This window comes from Scyliorhinus canicula, unplaced genomic scaffold (assembly GCF_902713615.1).
Source record: "Scyliorhinus canicula unplaced genomic scaffold, sScyCan1.1, whole genome shotgun sequence".
Classification (NCBI taxonomy): domain Eukaryota; kingdom Metazoa; phylum Chordata; class Chondrichthyes; order Carcharhiniformes; family Scyliorhinidae; genus Scyliorhinus; species Scyliorhinus canicula.
The window spans coordinates 159,561-184,171 of record NW_024056010.1 but is presented as its reverse complement, the minus strand read 5'-3'; the positions used below and the strand labels follow the sequence as shown (position 1 = coordinate 184,171).

Here is a 24,611-nt window from a genome sequence, read left to right as displayed (position 1 = left end):
TAACTTACAATACAATATCAGTGAGAATTAATTCAATATAAATGATCTCCTACAATTGAGTTGTATCCTGGCGTGCAATATCTCAAATGTCTTAGATAATTTTAATAATATCTGAAATTAATTTAGGAAACTATACATTTCATTATACTGCTGTGTGCAGCTAAATTCTTTTTCTGATTACATTCTTTTGCCCTGATTCTTTTTCTGATTACATTTAATTGTGTTTTTAGATCATATCAGTGGGTAATGTGAATATTTCCTGGTTTGTTTAATTATTGCCCTGTCACTGAGTCTCTGTTCTGTCATTAATCTGCCCTGAATCTGTAATATTTAATCTGCTCATTTTCAGCAAAACTACTTTTTGCCCAATTATCGAGTTTTGAGATAGACAGAGAGAAATTGTTAAAAACCAAACGCAGTTTTGAAATTAATGTCAGTTTAATTTCAAATAAGTCACTAAATTATTGTTGTCGGAAGTTGGCCATTGATAAATTAAAATCAAACAGTTTCATGAAACTGACAGATTGAACAGATCTGCTGGAACTCGATTGTTGTCATGTGTGTCTGTTCAGTTTCTGTGCGTGCGGTCACTGTGCTGGGACCAGGAATCTTCCTGACTGGTTGTAAATCTTCTACTTCATTTTCCAATATTTCAGGGAGTGCAATTTGATCAAGCCCTTCAATAAAACTTGTGTATGTGTGAAATGTGGAAATTGTACTTGATGTTTGACTAGGCGACTCAGAAAGGGGATTCCAAACCCAGATAATGACAGTCAGAAAGAATTCAGCAGCACCAGACAGGCTGGAGAAGGAGATTTGGGTGATTTTTAAGCAGTGATATATCGGTCTTGGGAATTTTCGATTCGGCACTGCAGAGAGCGATTTATTGGGTTACATTCCGTGCTATGGCAGTCCTTGATCTATTTAATGGCTCACTCACACAGCCTCAGTCACACACCCTCACTCACACACCCTCACTCACACACCCTCACTCACACAGCCTCACTCACACATCCTCACTCACACAGCCTCACTCACACATCCTCACTCACACAGCCTCACTCACACAGCCTCACTCACACAGCCTCACTCACACAGCCTCACTCACACAGCCTCACTCACACACCCTCACTCACACACCCTCACTCACACACCCTCACTCACACAGCCTCAGTCACACAGCCTCACTCACACACCCTCACTCACATACCCTCACTCACATACCCTCACTCACACAGCCTCACTCACACATCCTCACTCACACACCCTCACTCACACACCCTGACTCACACAGCCTCACTCACACACCCTCAGTCACACAGCATCACTCACAGACCCTCACTCACACACCCTCACTCACACAGCCTCACTCACACACCCTCACTCACACAGCCTCACTCACAGACACAGCCTCACTCACACGCCCTCACTCACACAACCTCACTCACACACCCTCACTCACAGCCTCACTCACTATCCTCACTCACACAGCCTCACTCACTCTCCTCACTCACTATCCTCACTCACTCACACCCTCACTCACACAGCCTCACTCACTCTCCTCACTCACACACCCTCACTCACACAGCCTCACTCACACAGCCTCACTCACACAGCCTCACTCACACACCCTCACTCACACAGCCTCACTCACTCTCCTCACTCACACACCCTCACTCACACAGCCTCACTCACACACCCTCACTCACACAGCCTCACTCACATAGCCTCACTCACACAGCCTCACTCACACAGCCTCACTCACACACCCTCACTCACAGCCTCACTCACTATCCTCACTCACACAGCCTCACTCACTCTCCTCACTCACTATCCTCACTCACTCACACCCTCACTCACACAGCCTCACTCACTCTCCTCACTCACACACCCTCACTCACACAGCCTCACTCACACAGCCTCACTCACACAGCCTCACTCACACAGCCTCACTCACACACCCTCACTCACACACCCTCACTCACACAGCCTCACTCACACAGCCTCACTCACACAGCCTCACTCACACACCCTCACTCACAGCCTCACTCACTATCCTCACTCACACAGCCTCACTCACTCTCCTCACTCACACACCCTCACTCACACACCCTCACTCACACAGCCTCACTCACAGACACAGCCTCACTCACACGCCCTCACTCACACAGCCTCACTCACACAGCCTGACTCGCACAGCCTCACTCACACAGCCTAACTCACACACCCTCACTCACACAGCCTCACTCACACAGCCTCACTCACAGACACAACCTCACTCACACCCCCTCACTCACACACCCTCACTCACTCACTCCCCTCACTCTCACAACCTCACTCACTCAAACAGCCTCACTCACTATAACACCCTCACTCACCATCACTCTCTCACACTCATTGACGCACACTTGCTAGCCCAACATAAATTGCTCACTCTCATTCACACACCCTCAGTCCACTTTAGTCACACACTGGTTCACTCACCCACCCTCACTCACTCAGCCTCACACACCCACCCTCACGCATCCTCACTAATCCTCAGTCATGGAACCTCACTCAGTCACCCTTACTCATTCACCCTCAGTCACACACCTTCACACAACCATCATCACTCACCCTCATTCATCCTCCCTCACTCACTCTTCCTCGCTCACCCACCCTCATTCATTCACCTACCGACCCTCATTCAGCTTCATTCAGTAACCCAATCACGCACCCTCCCTCACTCAGCTTAACACACCCACCCTCATTCATCCTCATTCAGACTCTCAGCTCAATCAATCACCCATCCTCACTCACTCACCCTCACTCACTCACCCACCCATCCTCACTCACTCACCCTCACTCACTCACTCACCCACCCTCACTTACTCACGCTCAGTCACACACCTTCACACACTCACCCAGTCACTTACCCTCACCCACCCACCCTCACTTACTCACGCTCAGTCACACACCTTCACACACTCACCCAGTCACTTACCCTCACCCACCCACCCTCACTTACTCACGCTCAGTCACACACCTTCACACACTCACCCTCATTCACTTACCCTCACCCACCCACCCTCACTTACTCACGCTCAGTCACACACCTTCACACACTCACCCTCATTCACTTACCTTCACCCACCCATGCTTACTCGCCCTCATTCACTCTGCTCTCACTTACTCACCCTCGTTCACCCACACACCCTCACTTACTCACCCTCAGTCAGACAACCTCACACACTCACCCTCATTCACTTACCCTCACCCAGCCACCCACCCTCACTCACGCTCGGTCACACACCTTCACACACACACCCTCATTCACTTACACTCACTCACCCATGCTCACTCGCCCACACTCACACTGCCCTCACTTACTCATCCTCACTCACTCACTCACCCACCCACCCTCGATTACCTTAATTCAGTAACTTACCCTCACTCAGTCACCCACACTCACTAACACACTGACTCACCCACTCTCCCTCCCAACTCTCATTAACTCAACCTCACTGACACCCTCAATCACTCACCTCACTCACTCTCTTACTCACTCAGCCACCCTCAGTAAACTACCCTAATTCAGCTCCACTCACTCAACATCACACCCACCATCACTCACCCATCATCTCGCATTCACCCACCCTGACTCACTACCATCACTCACACAGCCTCATTCACACACCCTCACTCACACAGCCTCACTCACACACCCTCACTCACACAGCCTCACTCACACAGCCTCACTCACACAGCCTCACTCACACACCCTCACTCACACAGCCTCACTCACACACCCTCACTCACACACCCTCACTCACACACCCTCACTCACACACCCTCACTCACACAGCCTCACTCACACACCCTCACTCACTCACTCGCCTCACTCTCACAACCTCACTCACTCAAACAGCCTCACTCACTATAACACCCTCACTCACCATCACTCTCTCACACACATTGACTCACACTTCCTAGCCCAACATGAATCACTCACTCTCATTCACCCGCACTCATTCACACACCCTCACTCACACAGCCTCACTCACGCTACCCTCACTCACACACCCTCACTCACACACCCTCACTCACACATCCTCACTCACACACCCTCACTCACACAGCCTCACTCACACACCCTCACTCACACAGCCTCACTCACACACCCTGACTCACACAGCCTCACTCACACACCCTCACTCACACAGCCTCACTCACACAGCCTCACTCACACACCCTCACTCACACAGCCTCACACACACAGCCTCACTCACAAAGCATCTCTCACCCACCATTTCCCAGGCACCTTCACTCACAATCTCACCCATCCTCATTCACACACCCTCACTCATGTTCCCTCACACACACTCACTCAGCCACCCTCACTTACACACACTCATGCACCCATCCTCTTTCACCCACTCTCACTCAACCTCACACCCTCACCCACTCTCATTCACTTACCTTCACTCACTCACCCTCACTTACTCACACTCACTCACCCTCACACTCACTCTCATTAACTCACTCACCCAACCTCATTCAATTACCCATATTCTCTAACATTCACTCACTCATGCACCCACTCTCATTCACTCACTCACCCTCACTCACCCGCTAACTGTCACGTACACTCCTGGCTCACTCACCCTCACTCACTCACCCTCACTGAATCACCCTCACTCATTCAGCCTCACTCATTCACCCTCACTCATTCACCCTCACTCAATCACCCTCGCTCAATCACCCTCACTCAATCACCCTCACTCAATCACCCTCACTCATTCACCCTCACTCATTCACCCTCACTCATTCACCCTCACTCATTCACCCTCACTCATTCACCCTCACTAATGCACTCTCATTCATTCACCCTCCCTCACCCTCCCTCGCCCTCCCTCACTCAGTCACCTTCACTCTCATGTTCACTGCACACCTTCACTCACAAACTCACCCTCCCAGCCTCACTCAGCCAGCCTCATTTATTCTCCACCTCTCACTCACTGCCCCTCACCCATCCAGACCCATCCACCCTCAGTGACATACCCTCACCCATTTACCCTCACTCCATCAACCACCCATTCTCTCCCACTCATCCACACTCCAACCGTTACTCAGTTACTCACTCACCCGCACTCACTCTCCTACTCTCACTCAGTTACTCACTCACCCGCACTCACTCTCCTACCCTCACTCAGTTACTCACCCACCCACACTCACTCTCCTACCTTCATTCAGTTACTCACTCACCCGCACTCACTCTGCTATCTTCACTCAGTTACTCACTCACACACACTCACTCTCCTATCCTCACTCAGTTACCCACTCATCCACACTCACTCTCCTACCCTCACTCAGTTACTCACTCACCCACATTCACTCTCCTACACTCACTCAGTTACTCACTCACCCGCACTCACTCTCCTACCCTCACTCAGTTACTCACTCACCCGCACTCACTCTCCTACCCTCACTCAGTTACCCACTCACATGCACTCACTCTCCTACCCTCACTCAGTTACTCACTCACCCGCACTCACTCTCCTACCCTCACTCAGTTACTCACTCACCCGCACTCACTCCCCTACCCTCACTCAGTTACCCACTCACCCACAGTCACTCCCCTACCCTCACTCAGTTACTCACTCACCCACACTCACTCTCCTATCTTCACTCAGTTACTCACGCACCTGCACTCACTCTCCTACCCTCACTCAGTTACCCACTCACCCACACTCACTCCCCTACCCTCACTCAGTTACCCACTCACCCACAGTCACTCCCCTACCCTCACTCAGTTACTCACTCACCCACACTCACTCTCCTACCCTCACTCAGTTACCCACTCACCCACACTCACTCTCCTACCCTCACTCAGTTACTCACTCACCCACCTTCACTCTCCTACCCTCACTCAGTTACTCACTCAACCGCACTCACTCTCCTACCCTCACTCAGTTACCCACTCACCCGCACTCACTCTCCTACCCTCACTCAGTTACTCATTCGCTCACACTCACTCTCCTATCTTCACTCAGTTACTCACTCACGCGCACTCACTCTCCCACCCTCACTCAGTTACTCACTCACTCTCCTACCCTCACTCAGTTACTCACTCAACCGCACTCACTCTCCTACCCTCACTCAGTTACTCACCCACCCACACTCACTCTCCTACCCTCAATCACTCACCCACACTCACTCTCCTACCCTCCTCACTTACTCACACATCCTCTCTCACTGATGCTCAGGAAATGGGCACGGGAGCGTCTGCAACGGGGGAGGAATAGAGAACTGGAGCGAAACTGATGACGAGTGGCGCCCGAATGTGGCTGCATGTCACGGGATTGCCCGGAGCCGGAGGAAAGTGCAGACAGCCGGGGGGAGGAGGAGAGAGCCGGTGGAAGGGGCAGAGAGCCGGGGGGAGGAGCAGAGAGCCGGGGGATGGAGCAGAGAGCCGGGGAAAGGCGCAGAGAGCCGGGGGGAGGAGCAGAGAGCCGGGGGGAGGAGCAGAGAGCCGGGGGAAGGGGCAGAGAGCCGGGGTAAGGGGCAGAGAGCTGGGGAAGGTGCAGAGAGCCGGTGGAGTAGCAGAGAGCCGGAGGAAAATCCATGGAGTGGGTCATAAGCGATAAGAATCGGGGTAAAGCGAACCGTGCTGGTGAAAAGCTCAGAAAGCCCGCACAAAGTGCCAGGAACCGGGAAAAGCACAATGAACTGGGAAAAGTGCAGCACACATGGGCACAACACAAAGAGCAGGATGACAATGCCGAGTCGAGAGAAAGTGCGGAGGAAAGCGCAGAGAGCCGTGAAAAAGAGCAGAGAGCTAAAAGAAAGTGAAGGGACCAGGAGAAAGGTACAGAAAACCAGCGGGAACCGCGGAGAGATGGGGGACGCACAGGGAGCGCGGGGCGGGGTGCGGGGGGATTGCAGACAGCCCGGTCTCAGTGACAGGCGGAATGTGAAACTGCACAATCAACACAGGCAGGAGCTTACTGAATGGGGAGGAGACTCGACAGACCGAATGGCCGCCTCCTGCTGTTAATAGAACATAGAACAGTACAGCACAGAACAGGCCCTTCGGCCCTCAATGTTGTGCCGAGCCATGATCACCCTACTCAAACCCACGTATCCACCCTATACCTGTAACCCAACAACCCCCCCTTAACCTTACTTTTATTAGGACACTACGGGCAATTTAGCATGACCAATCCACCTAACCCGCACATCTTTGGACTGTGGGAGGAAACCGGAGCACCCGGAGGAAACCCACGCACACAGGGGGAGGACGTGCAGACTCCACACAGACAGTGACCCATCCGGGAATCGAACCTGGGACCCTGGAGCTGTGAAGCATTTATGCTAACCACTATGCTACCCTGCTGCCCACTGGTGAATGTGCAGGATCCTAAAATTAGAGACTGTTGCAATTACTCAAATGTAGAGTTTTATTGTAATTATATAAATGTGCATTCAGTTAGCTGGATTGTGAAGTACACAGCTCAGTTAGCTGGATTGTGACGTACACAGCTCAGTTAGCTGGATTGTGACGTACACAGCTCAGTTAGCTGGATTGTGACGTACACAGCGCAGTCAACTGGATTGTGACGTACACTGCTCAGTCAGCTGGATTGTGACGTACAAAACTCAGTCAGCTGGATTGTGACGTACTCAACTCAGTCAGCTGGATTGTGACGTTCACAGCTCAGTCAGCTGGACTGTGACGTACACAGCTCATTTAGCTGGACTTTGACGTACACAGCTCAGTTAGCTGGATTGTGACGTACACAGCTCAGTTAGCTGGATTGTGACGTACACAGCTCAGTTTGCTGGATTGTGACGTACACAGCTCAGTTAGCTGGATTGTGACGTACACGGCTCAGTCAGCTGGGCGGCTGGTTCGTGATGAAGATCAATCCCAGCAGCGCGGGTTCAATTGCTGCACCGGCTGAGGTTATTGATAAAGACTCCCATTCTCAACCTTTGCCCTGGCCTGAGGTGTGGTGACCCTCAGGTTAAATCACCACCAGTCAGCTCTCAAAAGGAGAGAGCAGACTCCGGGTTTATGTTTTGTTTTGTTTTACATTTTGTTTTACATGATGGCTGACATAATGGGGAAAATCATCCGCTCTTCGCTTTCGCTTTCAATCCAATGCAAATTTCATCATTCAGATTACATCAACATGTTGTTTTTATGTGATAGAGACGGAGAAAGATTTGAGTTTCTAATGAGGGGCAAACAGGTGTTGGTTCTCAAATGATAGAACTAATAGAAGCTGAAATGTGGTGTAACATTTGTTAGGAAAATGTTGGAATAAACACATAGTTCTCGTCAAATTTTGAAATGTTTGGTTACTGAATAAATACAATCCCAGAGTCTAACCTGTTGAATGGGCCATTCTCTCCCAGCGACACCGTCTCCGCCCACTCTCTACAGCCTGGTCTCCTCCTGCCAGCAACACAACACCGACGGCTCCGTGACCTTCGGCTGTTTGGCGATGGACTACTCCCCAGAAATCACCAGCCTTACCTGGAAGAAAGATGGGCAGCTGATCGACACTGGAGTTAAGAAATACCCGTCAGTGAGAAACAAGAAGGGAACCTACACCCTTAGCAGCCAGTTAACCATCACCGAGTCAGAGGGGGAATGCAGCAAAATCAGCTGTGAGGTTCGACACAGCGGCTCAGCCAAGAGCATTGGAATGACATGTAAGTGTTGTGGAATCTGTGAGAATCAGAAACCTATGATTATCTTGTATAGGGTCTTTGATATAACTAATTTTAATACTCTGCATATTTCTGATCCCTGGAAAATCAAGCTTTGTGTCTATTGACCACAAACATGTTTTAAAGCATATGAACTCATTTTTTTCATCAATTTCTTCTGCAAGAAATATCTAATTGTGTTTCTTGAAGGTCCCAGAATTTATGCTCCAAATGTTCTCCTCACCGTGAGTTCCAGTGAAGAAATCACAAGACAGAAATTTGCAACCATCGTCTGTTCAATTAACGATTTCCAGCCAAATTCAATCACGGTAAAGTGGCTGAAGAATGGACAACCCATGGGTTCAGGAATTGTCACCTCTCCCGCCTGTGAAGTGAACGGGAACTTCTCAGCGAGCAGTCGGCTGACACTCTCCGCTGGGGAATGGTTCAGCAGAGCGGTCTATACCTGCCAGGTCACTCATCAAGAGGTCATCCACAGTCACAACATCACCGCGTCTGGTAAGACACACAAACAGAGGAAAGAATAAACCATCCTGCATTCTGATGTTAATCCAAATCAGGAATTTACTGAAGTTAGTACAAAGCACAGAATAACTTCTAATTTACTGCCATGTAGTTTGTGTTTCATTCTGATGGAAAAGCTGCATTAGGATTGTTCACCATTCAGGATTTGATCAGTATAGAAATACATGTTTCGCTCTAATTTGAAGTCATTTAGTGAGTGAGGTGGCCTTGATATCAGCTTTATCCTGAGACCGCTGATTATATTTGAGAGTCAGTGGGTGTCTGAAACACTTTACTGATAACAGCTCCGGGACGAAAGTGTTGGAAAGTTCAATCCAATCTATTTATAAATAAGCCCTCAGTACTTCGTTCCTGAGATCAGCACTTGAGTATTTGTATTGGGAATGCTGCAATACTGATTCGTTAGAATGGCATCGGGGCTGACTGTATTTCATAATGAGAAGAATTTACACTGACCAAACGTGTATAGAAGATTAATGGCGATCATTAGAAGTCTCGAAGTTGATTCATTCCCATTGAGTGAGTGAAGGCTGAATCCTGCTGTCCTATTCTGAAGATGAAACTTGGGTTGATTTCCACTTTTTTCATTCACAGATCCTTCCGTTTGCACTGTTGCCTCAGTAACAATACTGCCACCACCAATAGAACAGGTCTTGCTGGAGGCGACTGTAACCTTAACCTGCGTCATTTCGAATGCTCCTTATGGAGTCAACGTGTCCTGGAGTGAAGCGAAGAAGCCGCTGAAATCAGAGATTGCCGACCAGCCTGGGGCAGATACCGAGAGCGTGCTCAGCAAATTAAACATCTCGACACAAGCCTGGCTGAGTGGGGCTGTGTTTGACTGTGTGGCGAGCCATCAGGACCTGCCAACTCCTTTAAGAATTTCAATACACAAAAAAATAGGTGAGCGGTGAGACTGAAGCAATAAGTGAGTCATTGTGTCTATTTCTGGTGTCAGTGCAGCGGTCAGTATTTAGCATTCAGTGTATTTATGGTCCACTCTGATTGGTAATTCCACTAACTAAATACTCTGGGCCCTCAGAGTTTAAGGGGGAAATTGATATGCAGCAGAATGAACAATGAATTGAAAACAGTGATATTGGGTTTAGACGGAGCGAGACCATAGACCACAAGACTTAGGAGCAGATGAAGGCCATTGGGCCCATCAACGCCGGCCCAGCCTTCAGTGAGGTCATGACTGATCTGCTGTGATAATCTTCAACTCCTCTTTCCCACCTTATCCCCATATCTCTTGACGCTTTTACTAATTGAAAATGTTTCTCTCTCAACCTTGAACATACCGACCGACCTAGAATCTCCAGCCCCCTGGGTTAAATAATTCCACAGCTTCACTGTCCTTTGAGAGAGGAAATTCCTTCTCATCTCGGTCTGAAATGGGCGAACCCTCACTTTGCGACCATGCACGCTGCTCCTAGATGCTCCTACAAGGGAAAACAATCTGTCAGCGTATATCCTAAGAAGCTCCCGGAGAATATTTCATGTCTCGATTAGGCCGCCTTCGTTCTTCTCAACTCCAATATGTACAACCCAAAATATTTAACCTCTCCCCATAAGAAAATCCCTCCATACTCGGGATCAACCTCGTGATCCTTCTCTGGGCTGCCTTCAAAACCAATCTGTCTTCCTCAGATAAGGGCATCAAAACTATTCAAAGTGTATCAGGTGTAGACTAACTAATGCCTTGTATAGTTTGAGCTAGACTTCCCCATGTTTATATTCTATTCCCTTTGAAATAAATGTCAACATTCAATTTGTCTCCATATTACCTGCAGAACTTGCTTTTTGTGGTTTCTGCATGAGGACCCCCAATTCACCCGTTACTTCAGCTTTCTACAGTCTTTCTCCATCTAAAAAATATTCCGTTATGTTCTTCCTCCTCCCAAAGTGTCTAACCTCACATTTTCCAACATTATGTCCCATCTGCCAAGCTCAGTGACTGAAGCTGTCTCTGTCCCTCTCTAGATTTTCTGTAATCCTCACCACTTGCCTTTCTATTTTTGTCAGCTGCAGCCGTGGGAATAGTACATTCATTTATTAAACACAGTTTTGAAATTCATGTATATCATACCTACTGGCCCCCCTCTCTCTATCCTTCTTGTTATCACCTCAAATAAGGGCAATAAATTTGTCAGGCACTGATTTCCCCTTCACGAAGCCGTGCAGACCCTGCTTGATTATACTCTGTATGTCTAAATGCTCAGCTACGAAGGTCCCTGGCCTATAATTATCTGTTTTTGTCTCCCTCCCTTTTGAATAAGGGTGTTACATTGGCAGTTTTCCAATCCTCTTGAGGTAGGGGGAGTTTGGCGTGGAGTTTATACACCAGCACAGAACAGTTGGGCCGAATTGCCTGTTCCCCTGCTGTACATTTTCTGAAACTTTCGAACCAACATCCGTAAATTCTCAGGGAAAAGGATTGTGCCCACCTCTGCTCCGAGCTGGGAACCCGGACAGATCCCAAAGTGGAAAATGGAAACCTTTAAAATCAACACAAAACACATTTCTCTCACATCTACCCCGCGGTTCCATTGTCTCCGGAATTCCCCATTTTATTGACATTTATTGTACATTTTCTGCAGATCCCAATCCGCGGGAACCGTCCGTCTCTGTCCTCCTGCCCTCGGCTGAAGACGTCTCCGCTCAGAGATTCGTCTCCCTCAGCTGCTTAGTGAGAGGTTTCTCCCCCCGAGAGATCTTCGTCAAGTGGACCGTCAATGACAAACCGGTGAATCCCGGGAACTACAAGAACACCGAGGTGATGGCGGAGAACGGCAATAGCTCCTTCTTCATGTACAGCCTGTTATCCATTGCAGCGGAGGAGTGGGCCAGCGGCGCTTCTTACTCCTGTGTGGTGGGACATGAAGCCATCCCCTTGAAGATCATCAACAGAACGGTTGATAAATCCAGCGGTAAACCCAGTTTTGTGAACATTTCCCTCGCTCTGATGGACACCGTTAATTCATGTCAATGAGAATCTATTGATTATATTTTGAACTAAAATAAAAATAATAAAGATTTTTTTTCCTCCAATTGTGATTTAAATACACAGCCGCTTAATTAATGGAGCTTCCACTTTGTTGATATTAGATCTGTTGAATGAGACCCGGATTTCTACAGGTCTCGGCCCCAAGTCTGATACAATCAGTGCTCCCAGCTCAGATACACCCTGGGTAAGAGACAGAGTAAAACTCATTCATTCCAGGATTCAGCAAAATATCTTCATTGGCTTTCCTCCCGCTGAGGAGAAATCGGACACGTTCCCATTTCAGACAAAGAAACATCACATTTAGATCTCGGTGTTCCTGCTTTTCTCATTGTCCATCCCTTAAAATTAATGTCAGCTTTAAGTTGCTGCATCACACCCACTGGGAACTGAATTGAGGGTCACACAGAAACATGGACCAACAATCCCCAGTCAAAGAGAGGGGAAAGTGAAATTGTTAATCCACTGAATCTACACTTCACCAACAGAGAGAGGGGGAGGGGCTTTAATTAATCCACTGTACCGCCACTTCCACAATAGAGAGAGGGGGAGGAACATTAGATAATCCACTGTTCCCCACATCCCGAATAGAGAGGTGTGGGGCATTAAATAATCCACTGTACCCCCACTTCCCCAAGAGAGAGAGGGGGAGGGGCATTAGTTAGTCCACTGTACCCCCACTTCACCAACAGAGTGTGGGAGGGGCTATAGTTATTCCACTGTCTGCCCACTTCCCCAACAAAGAGAAGGGGAAGGGCATTAGGTAATCCACTGTACCCCCAATTCCTCAAGAGAGGGGGAGGGGCATTAGTTAACCCACTGTAAACCAATTCCATAGCATAGAGAGGAAGAGGGCATTACTCAATGCACTGTACCCCACCCCCCCCTCCACCAAAGGGAGGGGTAGGGGCATTAGGTAACACACTGTACCTCCACCTGCCCAGCAAAGAGAGGGGAGGGACATTAGTTAATACACTGTACCTCTACTTGCCCACCAAGGCGATGGTGGGGGCTGAATTAATCCACTGCACACCCGCTTCCAACAATGAATGGAGCGGCATTATTTAATCCACTGGACCCACACTTCCCCAACAAAGAGAGCAAAGGGGCAATACTAACCTATTTTACCTCTACGTTCCGACCAAAAGAGGAGGAAGGTGATGAGTGAACTCTCTGTATCTCCACCTCCAGCAGGGAGAACCCAAAGGCAATTTCCTGAGCTGACCAGAGAGAGGGAGATTATTAACTCAATATCTTCCCAGTCCCCAAGAAGGGAGTTTGAAAGTAAACGGCTCTCTGGACTAAGAACTCAGTTACTGACATTACAAGACGGCATATAGCTTACTGCCTGAAGGGTTTAAGAGACCATCATGATTAAGATGTTCTTAAAACATATATTCATGCAACAGAATTTTTTTTAGTACTCTTGTTCCTCTTATCCGTATGGTGAAACTGATTCACCATAATCCAAATCCAGACTGGTGATTGAATTCTCCCTGGGTTTTCACTGTTCTCTCCTGAGGCACCTCCTTGTATTTTTGCATTCGGTCACCTGATGTCAGCTTGCAACTCACAGAAAACAGATTTATAAGCAGAAAGTTCAACATATTCTACATCGGTACCAATAATACCCACAACTGGCAAAGCTACAGGCAGCTCATACAAATACACAGACAGATATAGACACAGACACTACACACACATGCACACAGACCCACAAACACACACACGCTCACACGTAGACACAAACACATACATGGACACACACATAGACACACATGCATAAACATACATCCAGACATAACGAACCACACATATTTTGACACAAAAACACATGCAAACGTGCGCACAAATTCACAAACATGGACATAAACACAAAAAAGCACACGTGTATACACACACAGACACACACAAATCCACACACACAAGCGGGTACACAAATGTACACAAACAGACACATACAACCACGTGTCCACACAGATACACAAACATATAAAACCAGACAAGCAGGCTGACAGAAGAATATGAAGCACAATTGTAACCAATAACATATACATTAGCAGAATTTCACGATGACAGAAATATTTCCATTCAGAGACAGTAATCCACATTAACACACTTGTGGACACATGGAGACACATATTAGCAGACTTGTACAAACGCTAACACGAACACATATGAATACACATGGAGGCATCAATACACAGCAATAGATAGTTATAAACAACCACCAACGCATAAATAGCACTGCTGCCTCACAGCACCATAATCCCGGGTCCAATTCCAGCCTTGGGTGATTGTCTGTGTGGTGTTCCCACGTTCTCCCCGTGTATGTTCCTGTTTCCTCCGCCTGCTCCAGTTACCTCCCACAGTCCAAATATGTGCAGGTTCGGTGGATTGGCCATGCTATATTACCCCTCATTGTCCACAACGTTAGGTGGGGTTACGAGGTTCTGGGGATAGAGCAGGGGCATGCGTCCAGGCAGAGTGCTCTTTCCGAGGGTCGGTGCAGACCCAATGGGCCGAATGGCCTCGTTCGGCACAGTAGATATTATACGATGATGATTCTGTGATGAAATACACGCATCAACAAACACACACACACACACAAACACACTTATGCAGACACAAACATTAAGACACTGACATGCATGTTGAACGCATAAAGACACATTAACATTTTTATTACTGGGCAGGGACGTATAAACATATATTAGCACAGGCATTAATATATAAACATAGACTTCAACACACAAACACGCACAATCAAACACTCATATATACACATTGACAGAAGATAAACAAAGTTCACATTCAGGCGCTGACACACAAATACACAGATCAATACTCGTTGACACATGAACAGACACAATGACATTTATAAAGACATCGGGACACACAAAAGAGTAAAGCAACACGGATTTCGCATCTACACAGACACAAAAGATAAAGAACAAACACAAACGTCAGGCAAGGGCGGCACGGTGACGCGCTGCTGCCTCACGCCACCATGGACCTGGGGTTGATCCCGCTCCTGGGTCTGTGTCCCTGTGGAGTTTCCACGTGACCCGTGGGTTTCACCCCCACAACCCAAAGATATGCAGGGTAGGTGGATTGGCCATGCTAACTTGCCCCTTGATTGGAAGAAAAAAGTTACAGAGATCGATTTATGAGTGTCATGAACTCAACAGTATGAAGTTACTGAAAATATATTAAAGAATTAATTAGCAGCGGGAGAAAATGAAACGAGAATACTGAAAATAAATCCTGGATTAACAAACAATCTGATAATATTTATTCGGCTCTATCCTCGTAGATACCACAGACCACACCTGGACTGAAGACAATGAGGATGATAACGGGAACATCTGGACAACCGCTTCCACATTCATCACCCTGTTCTTCCTGAGCATTTCCTACAGCGCTGCAGTCACTCTGGTGAAGGTGAGAAGATTCAATCCACTCACACTTCAAACTGAATGAAGCCGTTTAAAAAAATCTCTAAATGTTTGATTGATTAAAAACTCTAACATAAATGTTCCAGATCATAAACATCTGCTTCATCATTTTCTCTCTCTTTTACAGATCAAGTGATGGGTTGACGTTCGGATGCTGTAGATTTCCCTCAGCTGTTTATTATGATCTATGTGTGACACAAATACAATATCTCCTCTTGGTGACTAACAGTAAAAATATCTCAGTTTATTATTCTGCATCTGTAACTGAGACAATCATGGACAGTATTTCTGCTTTTCAGTTTAAAATGTACGAGATAATTTTGGCTGTAATGTAATTGTAGCTAATAATTTCCCTCAATGTTATGTATAAATAAGTAACTTATCTCGTACCTTATTCACAACAGTTGCCTTCCCTTTATGTTGAGCTCCTTTTCTCTCTTGTGTCTGTTACAGTTGTACATACATTTGGCAGCTCAGAGGGCATGTGTTCTGTTCTTACTGTGACCCTCAATCGTTATGTTCCCTTTTGTAAACATCAAAATAAACTTTTGTGTAATATTTTCGCTGACATTTTAATAAATATTGAATAAAAAATGAAGAAAATAAGACTAATCTGAACTCCTTTCTCTAAGATCCATCGGCACCGCTCCACTTCCCCGGTTATACAGTTTGCTCCCCTTTCCCAGACAGATATTTCTCACCAGTCCTGTCTGGGATGTGTCTGAACTCAAGGCCCATCAGTGAAAGAGCCACTGCGCCACCAAGCGGCCCATCCGGGTTAAGACACCTTCACCTTTGTCTTTTTATGGTAAAACCCCAGAGATATAATGCCAGCTGAAGAATTCCAGATTCACTACCCTCTGATGGAAGAAATGTCTCCTCACCTCTGTCCTAAATTTGAGACCCCTTCCTCTGAGATGATGCCCTCTGGTCCTAGACTCTCCCACAAGAGGAAACAAGATGATTTTTCAGGCTGTGTAACTGGTTAAAGCTCTTTCCACAGTCAGTTCACTGGAACACTCTCACTGGGGTGTGTGTGGGTCTCGGGGCTTTTCCAGTCTCACTGATGTTTGAAATCTCTTCCCACAGTCAGAACAGACAAGCACATTGACAGTTTGTGATATTTAGATGCTAATGAATTGAGTGACTGTCAGATCTTCATGTTATATTTGGTTCCAGTTGCCCAGCTGCCAATCCTCCCGTTCTAATGCCTAAAAAATAAGTTTACAAAAATGATCACTATAAAAGGATAGTAATTCACAACAGATCATTCTAGTTTCTATCAAACCTTCTTTCGTCTCTTGCTTTCCCCAAGCATGTGGTCCAGTCAAAATAAAGGACCAAAATTAGCTAGAACCCAACAAAAGTGTCACTGCCTGTGCGGAGTCTCAGTAAGAAGTCTTACAACACCAGGTTAAAGTCCAACAGGTTTGTTTCAAACACGAGCTTTCGGAGCACGGCTCCTTCTTCAGGTGTGCGGAGTCTGACAGTTCTCCCCATGTCTGCGTGGGTTTGCTCCAGGTGCTCCGGTTTCCTCCCACAGTCAAAAGATGCACAGGTTAGGTGGATTAGCCATGCTAAATTGCCCTTATGTTAGATGGGGTTGCTGGGTTACAGTGATAGGTTGGAGGTGTGGCCTTAAATAGGGTGCCCTTTCCAAGAACCGGTGCAGACTCAATGGGCCGAATGGACTCCTTCTGCACTGTAAATTCTATGATTCTACCTACCTCTATGATTATTGAGTCAATCAGCGCGTCAGCCAGAAAACTGCCTCACAATGCCCGGGTGATTGACGGCAGCACGGGACCAATAGGAAGAGGAGGGACACTGGAGAACGGACCGGAAGCAGCTAGTCCTCCAACCAATCGGAGTGAATGAGGGGCGGGGCCCGCTGTGTTTGAAGCATGCGCAGTGTGGGTAATGGCGATGCAGATGGACGTCTTTTTCAGATCGGAAATTGGTAAGAGACGTTTAACAATACGGAGGGAGCGAGAGATCGCGGGTGCGGGCGGAAACGTTGTGTAAAGTTGTTGCAATCGCAAACCTCGGAAATGTTTACGAGACCCAGTTTGTACCGAGCGGGGCTGCAGCTCCTCATCTTCGGCTCGGGTTAACGGCCGCCATTTTTATTGGATGTGAATTAGGGCGCATGCGCGTTTCTCATCTTTGTCGGGGCGGAGTTTCAATGAGTGGGAGGAGTTTGTTCCCCATTGTTCAGAATGGAGATAACTTGTCCATCAAACTGGATTAGTCTTTGAGTCCCAATGTCTTATTGATGATGCAAAGCAGTGACAGAGATGGAAAGAAAAGGAAGAAGGGTAGCAGGGTAGCATGGTGGTTAGCATAAATGCTTCACAGCTCCAGGGTCCCAGGTTCGATTCCCGGCTGGGTCACTGTCTGTGTGGAGTCTGCACGTCCTCCCCCTGTGTGCGTGGGTATCCTCCGGGTGCTCCGGTTTCCTCCCACAGTCCAAAGATGTGCGGGTTAGGTGGATTGGCCATGCTAAATTGCCCGTAGTGTCCTAATAAAAGTAAGGTTAAGGGGGGGGTTGTTGGGTTACGGGTATAGGGTGGATACGTGGGTTTGAGTAGGGTGATCATGGCTCGGCACAACATTGAGGGCCGAAGGGCCTGTTCTGTGCTGTACTGTTCTATGTTCTATGAAGCCAATCCTGCTCTCTAGATTTCACTCCAGGCCCATGTGTCCAAAGTTCTGCGTCTCTGTTCAGCAGGGCAGAAACTCACAATCCTGAGGCAACATCACTCTCAAATGAGGTTAGGTGATGCTAAATTTCCCTTCGTGTCCAAAAAGGTTGGGTGGGGTTACGAGGATAGGGTGAAGGTGTGGGCTTGGGGAGGGTGCTCTTTCCCAGGGCTGGTGCAGACTCGATGGGCAAAATGGCCTCCTTCTGCACTGTAATTGGTGAAAGCTCTTTCCACAGTCAATTCACTCTCACTCCACTCTCACTCGGCTGTGTGTTGTGTGGGTCTCGGTGCTTTTCCAGTCACACTGATGTTTTAAATCTTTTCTCACAGACAGAACAGAGAAACATTTCTCCTTCCACATTCAAAGGATGATATTCAGGTCCTGATGAATCAACTGATCTCTCCGATTTTGATGCAATATTTAGTTTGAATATCCCGAATACAAATCTTCTAATGTCCTGTAAAGGGAGTTTACAAAATTCATCACTGTCAGGACAGGATAGATATTCACAACACATAGTGCTCGTTTCTATGGAATATCCTTCCTCTCGCATCCCCAAAACCTGTATATCTCCATCTCACACACACTCCCTCCATTCTCGCTGCTGTGCCGAATACACACCATCCCAATTCTTCTGAATGACAATTCATGCTGATGACCAGGTCCATAATCACTAATTCCTGTACAGGACAAAGGGACCTGAAAAGGATCATATAGACTGCTAGCCATGTACAGGTATATATTACTGGATTAAAAATGTGTAATAGACACTGCATCACTTGGTGAGGTGATGGCATAGTGGTAATATCACATGACTAGTAATCCAGGCCCTGAGTAATTCTCTGGGAACTGGGGTACGAATCCCACAATGGCAGATGGTGTCATTTCAATTAAATAAAAATCTAATGGTGACCATGAAAACATTGTCAATTATTGTAAAAACCCATCTGGTTCACTAATGTCCTTTAGAGAAGGAAATCTGCCCTCCTTCCCCGGTCTGGCCGACATGTGACTTACATAGAAAATAGAGTAGGAGGAGGCCATTTGGTCCTTCACGCCAGCTCCGCCATTCATTATCATCATGGCTGATCGTCGATTCAATACCCTGACTGTGGAAGGAAACCGGAGCACTCGGCGGAAACCCACGCAGACATGGGGAGAAGGTCCACGACAGCCACCCAAGGTCGAAATTGAACCTGAGTCCCTGGCACTGTGAGACAGCAGTGCTAACCAACGTGCCACGCTACCAGTCGACTCTGGTGGGATTTGAACCCACAACATTTGAATCCCTGACTTGCCATTAAGTAGAAGTACAACACACTGTCCAGTGCACCACAGAGCTGCACATATCCTTTAATCCCTTTCGGCCCAAGAGCTGTATCGAACTCCTTCAAATTGCACAATGTTTTGTCCTCAACGACTTTCTGTGGTAATGAATTCCACAGGCTCATCACTCTCTGGGTGAAAAAAATCTCTCCTCACCTCAGTCTTAAAAGTTTTACCCCATATCCTCAAACTATGACCCGTCTAGTTCTGGACTCTTTATGAATCTACTCTGTCCACCCCTGTTGGATTTTTATATGTTTCTATGAGATCATTTCATTAAAAAAAAGATAGAGAAGCATAATTAGGCCATTCAGCCCATCGGGTTTGCTCTGCCATTCGATCATGGCTGATATGATTCTCATCCCCATTCTCCTGCCTTCTCCCCATAACATCTGAGCCCCTTATTAATCAAGAACCAATATATCTCTGTCTTAAAAAGACTGACGGGCATGGCCTGGTGACACGTGGCATCAATTAATTTCCTTTCCCGCTAGAGAAATCAAGGACTTGACATAGTGTGTTTGAGACAAAGCTGATTTATTTCACAATCAACAAGATATTAAACACTAGCCCAGCTCAGTTACAGGGAATCGAAATAAACCCCAATTGTCAGAATGAAGATGATTCAGTTCTGGGTGTGATTAACAGTGACAGTAACAGCAGAATCAACACTTTTCAGATGAACAGGGGGTAAATATAAATTCCTTCCGTTGGTTTGACAGTTCAGGAACCGTCAGTGGCATCTTATGATATGGAGAAATTAGCTCAACAATCCTCTGAACTAAAATTTAGTCTGGCCTGGTGTCACCAAGCTGAAATCCAGTCTTTCTCTGACACATTAGTCTCAATGACATAGCTGACAGGTTAAGAGTGAAAAAGTCAACTGTTAGCAGTAAGGGGGAAGAGGCAGGTTTGTAGATGTTCTACAGTGTTACAGACTGGCTCGTTGGATCTTATTCTGTCCCATCTTACATTCAGCGAACAGAAAAATGACTAAAAGACTGCAACATACAGGCATTTGGGGACAACGGTGAGTTTACTGTTCAGATTAGTTAAAGTCTCCATATTGTAAAATGGATCTAGAAGTACTGGAGAAGATGCAGGAAAATATATTTGAATTATGTCTGAATTAGCAGGTTAGACCCAGCAAGAAAGATTTGGCAGGGTGTAAACCTTTCTCTGGAAAAGGGAATGAAGGATGACCTGATCATGTAAGATTATGAAAAGGTTTGATATGATAGACAAGTGGAAGATGTTTTCACTGGATAAGAATAAATAGTCATTAATTAATCTAATGTGCAGTTCAGGAGCAGTTTAGAGGGAGATCACTCACACACTTCACATGTGCAAAGGTATTTCCTCAGTTTTCCACTGGTCAACACTCCAAATTTAAAAGCACAAACCATTTGATCCAATTTCAGCACATTGTTATTGGCGAGGGGTAGTTTAACTTTTGTCCAAGAAGACAAAAATCACTGTTCACCTGAACCTGCTCAGACCCCAACCCGTTAACAACTCACTGTCCGTGTTTGGTCTGTTGTCAATCACACCCAGGACAGAACTGTGGTGGATGGGCCCAGACTATTTAAGTTCCTTATTAATTTATTTAATACATTTGTTACCTTGGCACAATGGTACCAATCGGAATCGGATCGCAAAGCATAATTTCGATCAGGAATATCGATTTCAGTGACAGGGTTATTACCCATCGTGCGTTGCGGCTGTGAATGTGCTCCATCCACATTACAGAAGTTGCTCACACATGCGCAGAGTCCGGCTGTGTCCGGCGCATGTGCAGTTCAGGTTGTCGCTGATGGTGCGAGGAGCGGGAAAGAAGCAATTGAGCGACTTTCAGGATTGGAGCCGGTGGGTGGCCGGGGAGCAATAGAAGCTGCGGAGTGAGCCGAGAGGCTTCATAAATACCCCGTGGAGGCTTCAAATCCCAAGGAAAATGTTAACGGTCCCGTCTTAAACAGCATCGAACAGAGTGAGAGCTGAGCGGTGACAGGCCCGGGTTACCGGCCGCCATCTTTACAGAGGACAAGGGGCCGCAGGGCGCATGCGCTGCGAGCCTGGCCCGGATACCAACTCTCCCGGATTGACTGACTGGAATCTCCAGGATTTTATTTTATTCATTTGTGGGAGTCACTGGCTGGGCCAACATTTATTGCCCATCTCTAATTTCCCTCAAACCGAGTGGCTGGCTCGGCCATCTCGGAGGGCATTTACAGAATCAACCACATTGCTGTGGTTTGGAACCGTGTTGGCCAGACCAGGTAAGGATGGCAGATTTTCTTTACTATTCATTCCCGGGATGTGGGTGTCGCTGGCTGGGCCAGCATTCACTGCCCAGCCCTAATTGCCCTTCAACTGAGTGCATCTCCGAGAGCATTTTACGGGTCAACCCTTGGGCAACACGGTAGCATTGTGGATAGCACAATGGCTTCACAGCTCCAGGATCCCAGGTTCGATTCCGTCTTGGGTCACTGTGCGGAGTCTGCACATCCTCCCCGTGTGTGCTCCGGTTTCCTCCCACAGTCCAAAGATGTGCAGGTTAGGTGGATTGGCCGTGATAAATTGCCCTTAGTGTTCAAAATTGCCTTTAGTGTGGGTGGGGTTACTGGATTATTGGGATAGGGGGAGGTGTTGACCTTGGGTAGGGTGCTCTTTCCAAGAGCCGGTGTAGAGTCGATGGGCCAAATGGCCTCCTTCTGCACTGTAAATTCTATGATAAAACTGACTGTGGATCTGGAGTCACATGTAGGCCAGACCAGGTAAGGATAGAAGATTTCCTTTACTGAAGGACAGGAGTGAACCAGATGGGTCTTTGCAACAACCAACAATGGTTTCATGGTCACAAGTAAACTTTCAATGAATTCAAATGTTACCTTCTGCCTTTGTGAGATTCATACCTGGCTGTCTGGAAAATCATTAGGACAGTAAAAAAGATTTTTGCGTCTCTGGAAAATGATACGGACAATAAAAGCGATTTTTCCGACACTGAAAAAAATAGTCAGCCCCTCGAGCCTGCTCCTTACACACAAACTAGGAGTCGGCCCCTTGTGCCTGCTCCTTTCATACAAACTAGGAGTCGGCACCTCGAGCCTGCTCCTTACACACAAACTAGGAGTCGGCCCCTCGACCCTGCTCCTTTCATACATACTAGGAGTCGGCCCCTCGAGCCTGCTCCTTACATACAAACTAGGAGTCGGCCCCTCGAGCCTGCTCCTTACATACAAACTAGGAGTCGGTCCCTCGACCCTGCTCCTTTCATACATACTAGGAGTCGGCCCCTCGAGCCTGCTCCTTACATACAAACTAGGAGTCGGCCCCTCGAGCCTGCTCCTTTCATACAAACTAGGAGTCGGTCCCTCGAGCCTGCTCCTTACACACAAACTAGGAGTCGGACCCTCGAGCCTGCTCCTTACACACAAACTAGGAGTCGGTCCCTCGAGCCTGCTCCTTACACACAAACTAGGAGTCGGCCCCTCGAGCCTGCTCCTTACATACAAACTAGGAGTTGGCCCCTCGAGCCTGCTCCTTACATACAAACTAGGAGTCGGTCCCTCGACCCTGCTCCTTACATACAAACTAGGAGTCGGTCCCTCGAGCCTGCTCCTTACACACAAACTAGGAGTCGGCCCCTCGAGCCTGCTCCTTACATACAAACTAGGAGTCGGCCCCTCGAGCCTGCTCCTTACATACAAACTAGGAGTCGGTCCCTCGAGCCTGCTCCTTACACACAAACTAGGAGTCGGCCCCTCGAGCCTGCCCCTTACACACAAACTAGGAGTCGGTCCCTCGAGCCTCCTCCTTACACACACTAGGAGTTGGTCCCTCGAGCCTGCTCCTTACACACAAACTAGGAGTCGGCCCCTCGAGCCTGCTCCTTACACACAAACTAGGAGCCAACCCCTCGAGCCTCCTCCTTACACACAAACTAGGAGTCGGCCCCTCAAGCCTGCTCCTTACAGACAAACTAGGAGCCGGCCCCTCGAGCCTGCTCCTTACACACAAACTAGGAGTCGGCCCCTCAAGCCTGCTCCTTACAGACAAACTAGGAGTCGGCCCCTCGAGCCTGCTCCTTACACACAGACTAGGAGTCGGCCCCTCGAGCCTGCTCCTTACATACAAACTAGGAGTCGGCCACTCAGCCCCTCAGGCCTGCTCCACTATTCAATGAGATTATGGTTCATCTAATTTTCAAAAAAAAAATTTTGATTACCTATTTTATTTTCCATTTTTTTCCCTTTAAATACTGAGTTGCCAATTCTTTTCTTTTCCCAATTAAGAGACAATTTATAAAGGCCAATTCACTTAACTTGTTCTTGGACTGTTGGAGGAAATCTGAGCACCGGGTGGAAACCCACGCAGACACACGGAGAAAGTGCAAACTCCACACAGACAGTCACCAAGGCCGGAATTGAACCCAGGTCCCTGGCACTGTGAGGCAGCAGTGCTAACCACTGTGCCACCAGAAGCATAGTTTCAGTCTCAATATTACTGTTTATGAAGCTCAAGATCGCATTTGCTTTGCCAACTACTCTCGTAATATGTCTTGTAGATATACAAAATCCCTCTTTACCCCTTTCTCCTCCCAAAGAGGCCAGTTGGGTTTTTATGACAATCCAGCAGTTTTCATGGCCCTTATCCCTTGTTTCGGCTCCACAAATGACCAGATTCATTCAGCTCAATTTTGCAACCTGTTTTTGTGGGTTCTCTCTCACTCCTTATTTTCTGTTTTAAATCAGTTTCACAGGGTGTGCGAAGGGAAGCTTCAAAGTCCAGAAACTCAAACCAAGCATCACATCAGGATCTGACAGAGTACTTAATTTATCATATCCTGAATATCATGGGATTTTGAACATGGAAGC

At 47.4% G+C, this 24,611-nt stretch overlaps 2 long non-coding RNA genes and 1 gene segment (V, D, J or C); 2 read left to right on the top strand and 1 right to left on the bottom strand.

Annotated features, from left to right (window-relative positions):
- The window catches only part of LOC119961464, a 20,135-nt gene extending 4,394 nt beyond the window's left edge, over positions 1–15,741 (top strand). Inside the window, 5 exon segments of the C gene segment in view lie at positions 8,401–8,700; positions 8,908–9,216; positions 9,838–10,146; positions 11,844–12,173; positions 15,564–15,741. Of these exon segments, the coding sequence occupies positions 8,401–8,700; positions 8,908–9,216; positions 9,838–10,146; positions 11,844–12,173; positions 15,564–15,730 (1,415 nt within the window).
- LOC119961468 lies at positions 13,367–17,827 on the bottom strand. Of its 2 annotated transcripts, none has more exons than XR_005459669.1 (3): positions 17,750–17,827; positions 16,096–16,228; positions 13,367–13,467 (listed from the first exon to the last, which is right to left on the bottom strand). It is a non-coding gene; the product is annotated as an uncharacterized LOC119961468 (long non-coding RNA). The 2 variants fall into 2 exon arrangements; XR_005459668.1 differs by lacking the exon at positions 17,750–17,827 and adding an exon at positions 17,433–17,502.
- LOC119961466 lies at positions 17,613–24,611 on the top strand. Its single transcript, XR_005459666.1, has 2 exons — positions 17,613–17,665; positions 24,489–24,611. It is a non-coding gene; the product is annotated as an uncharacterized LOC119961466 (long non-coding RNA).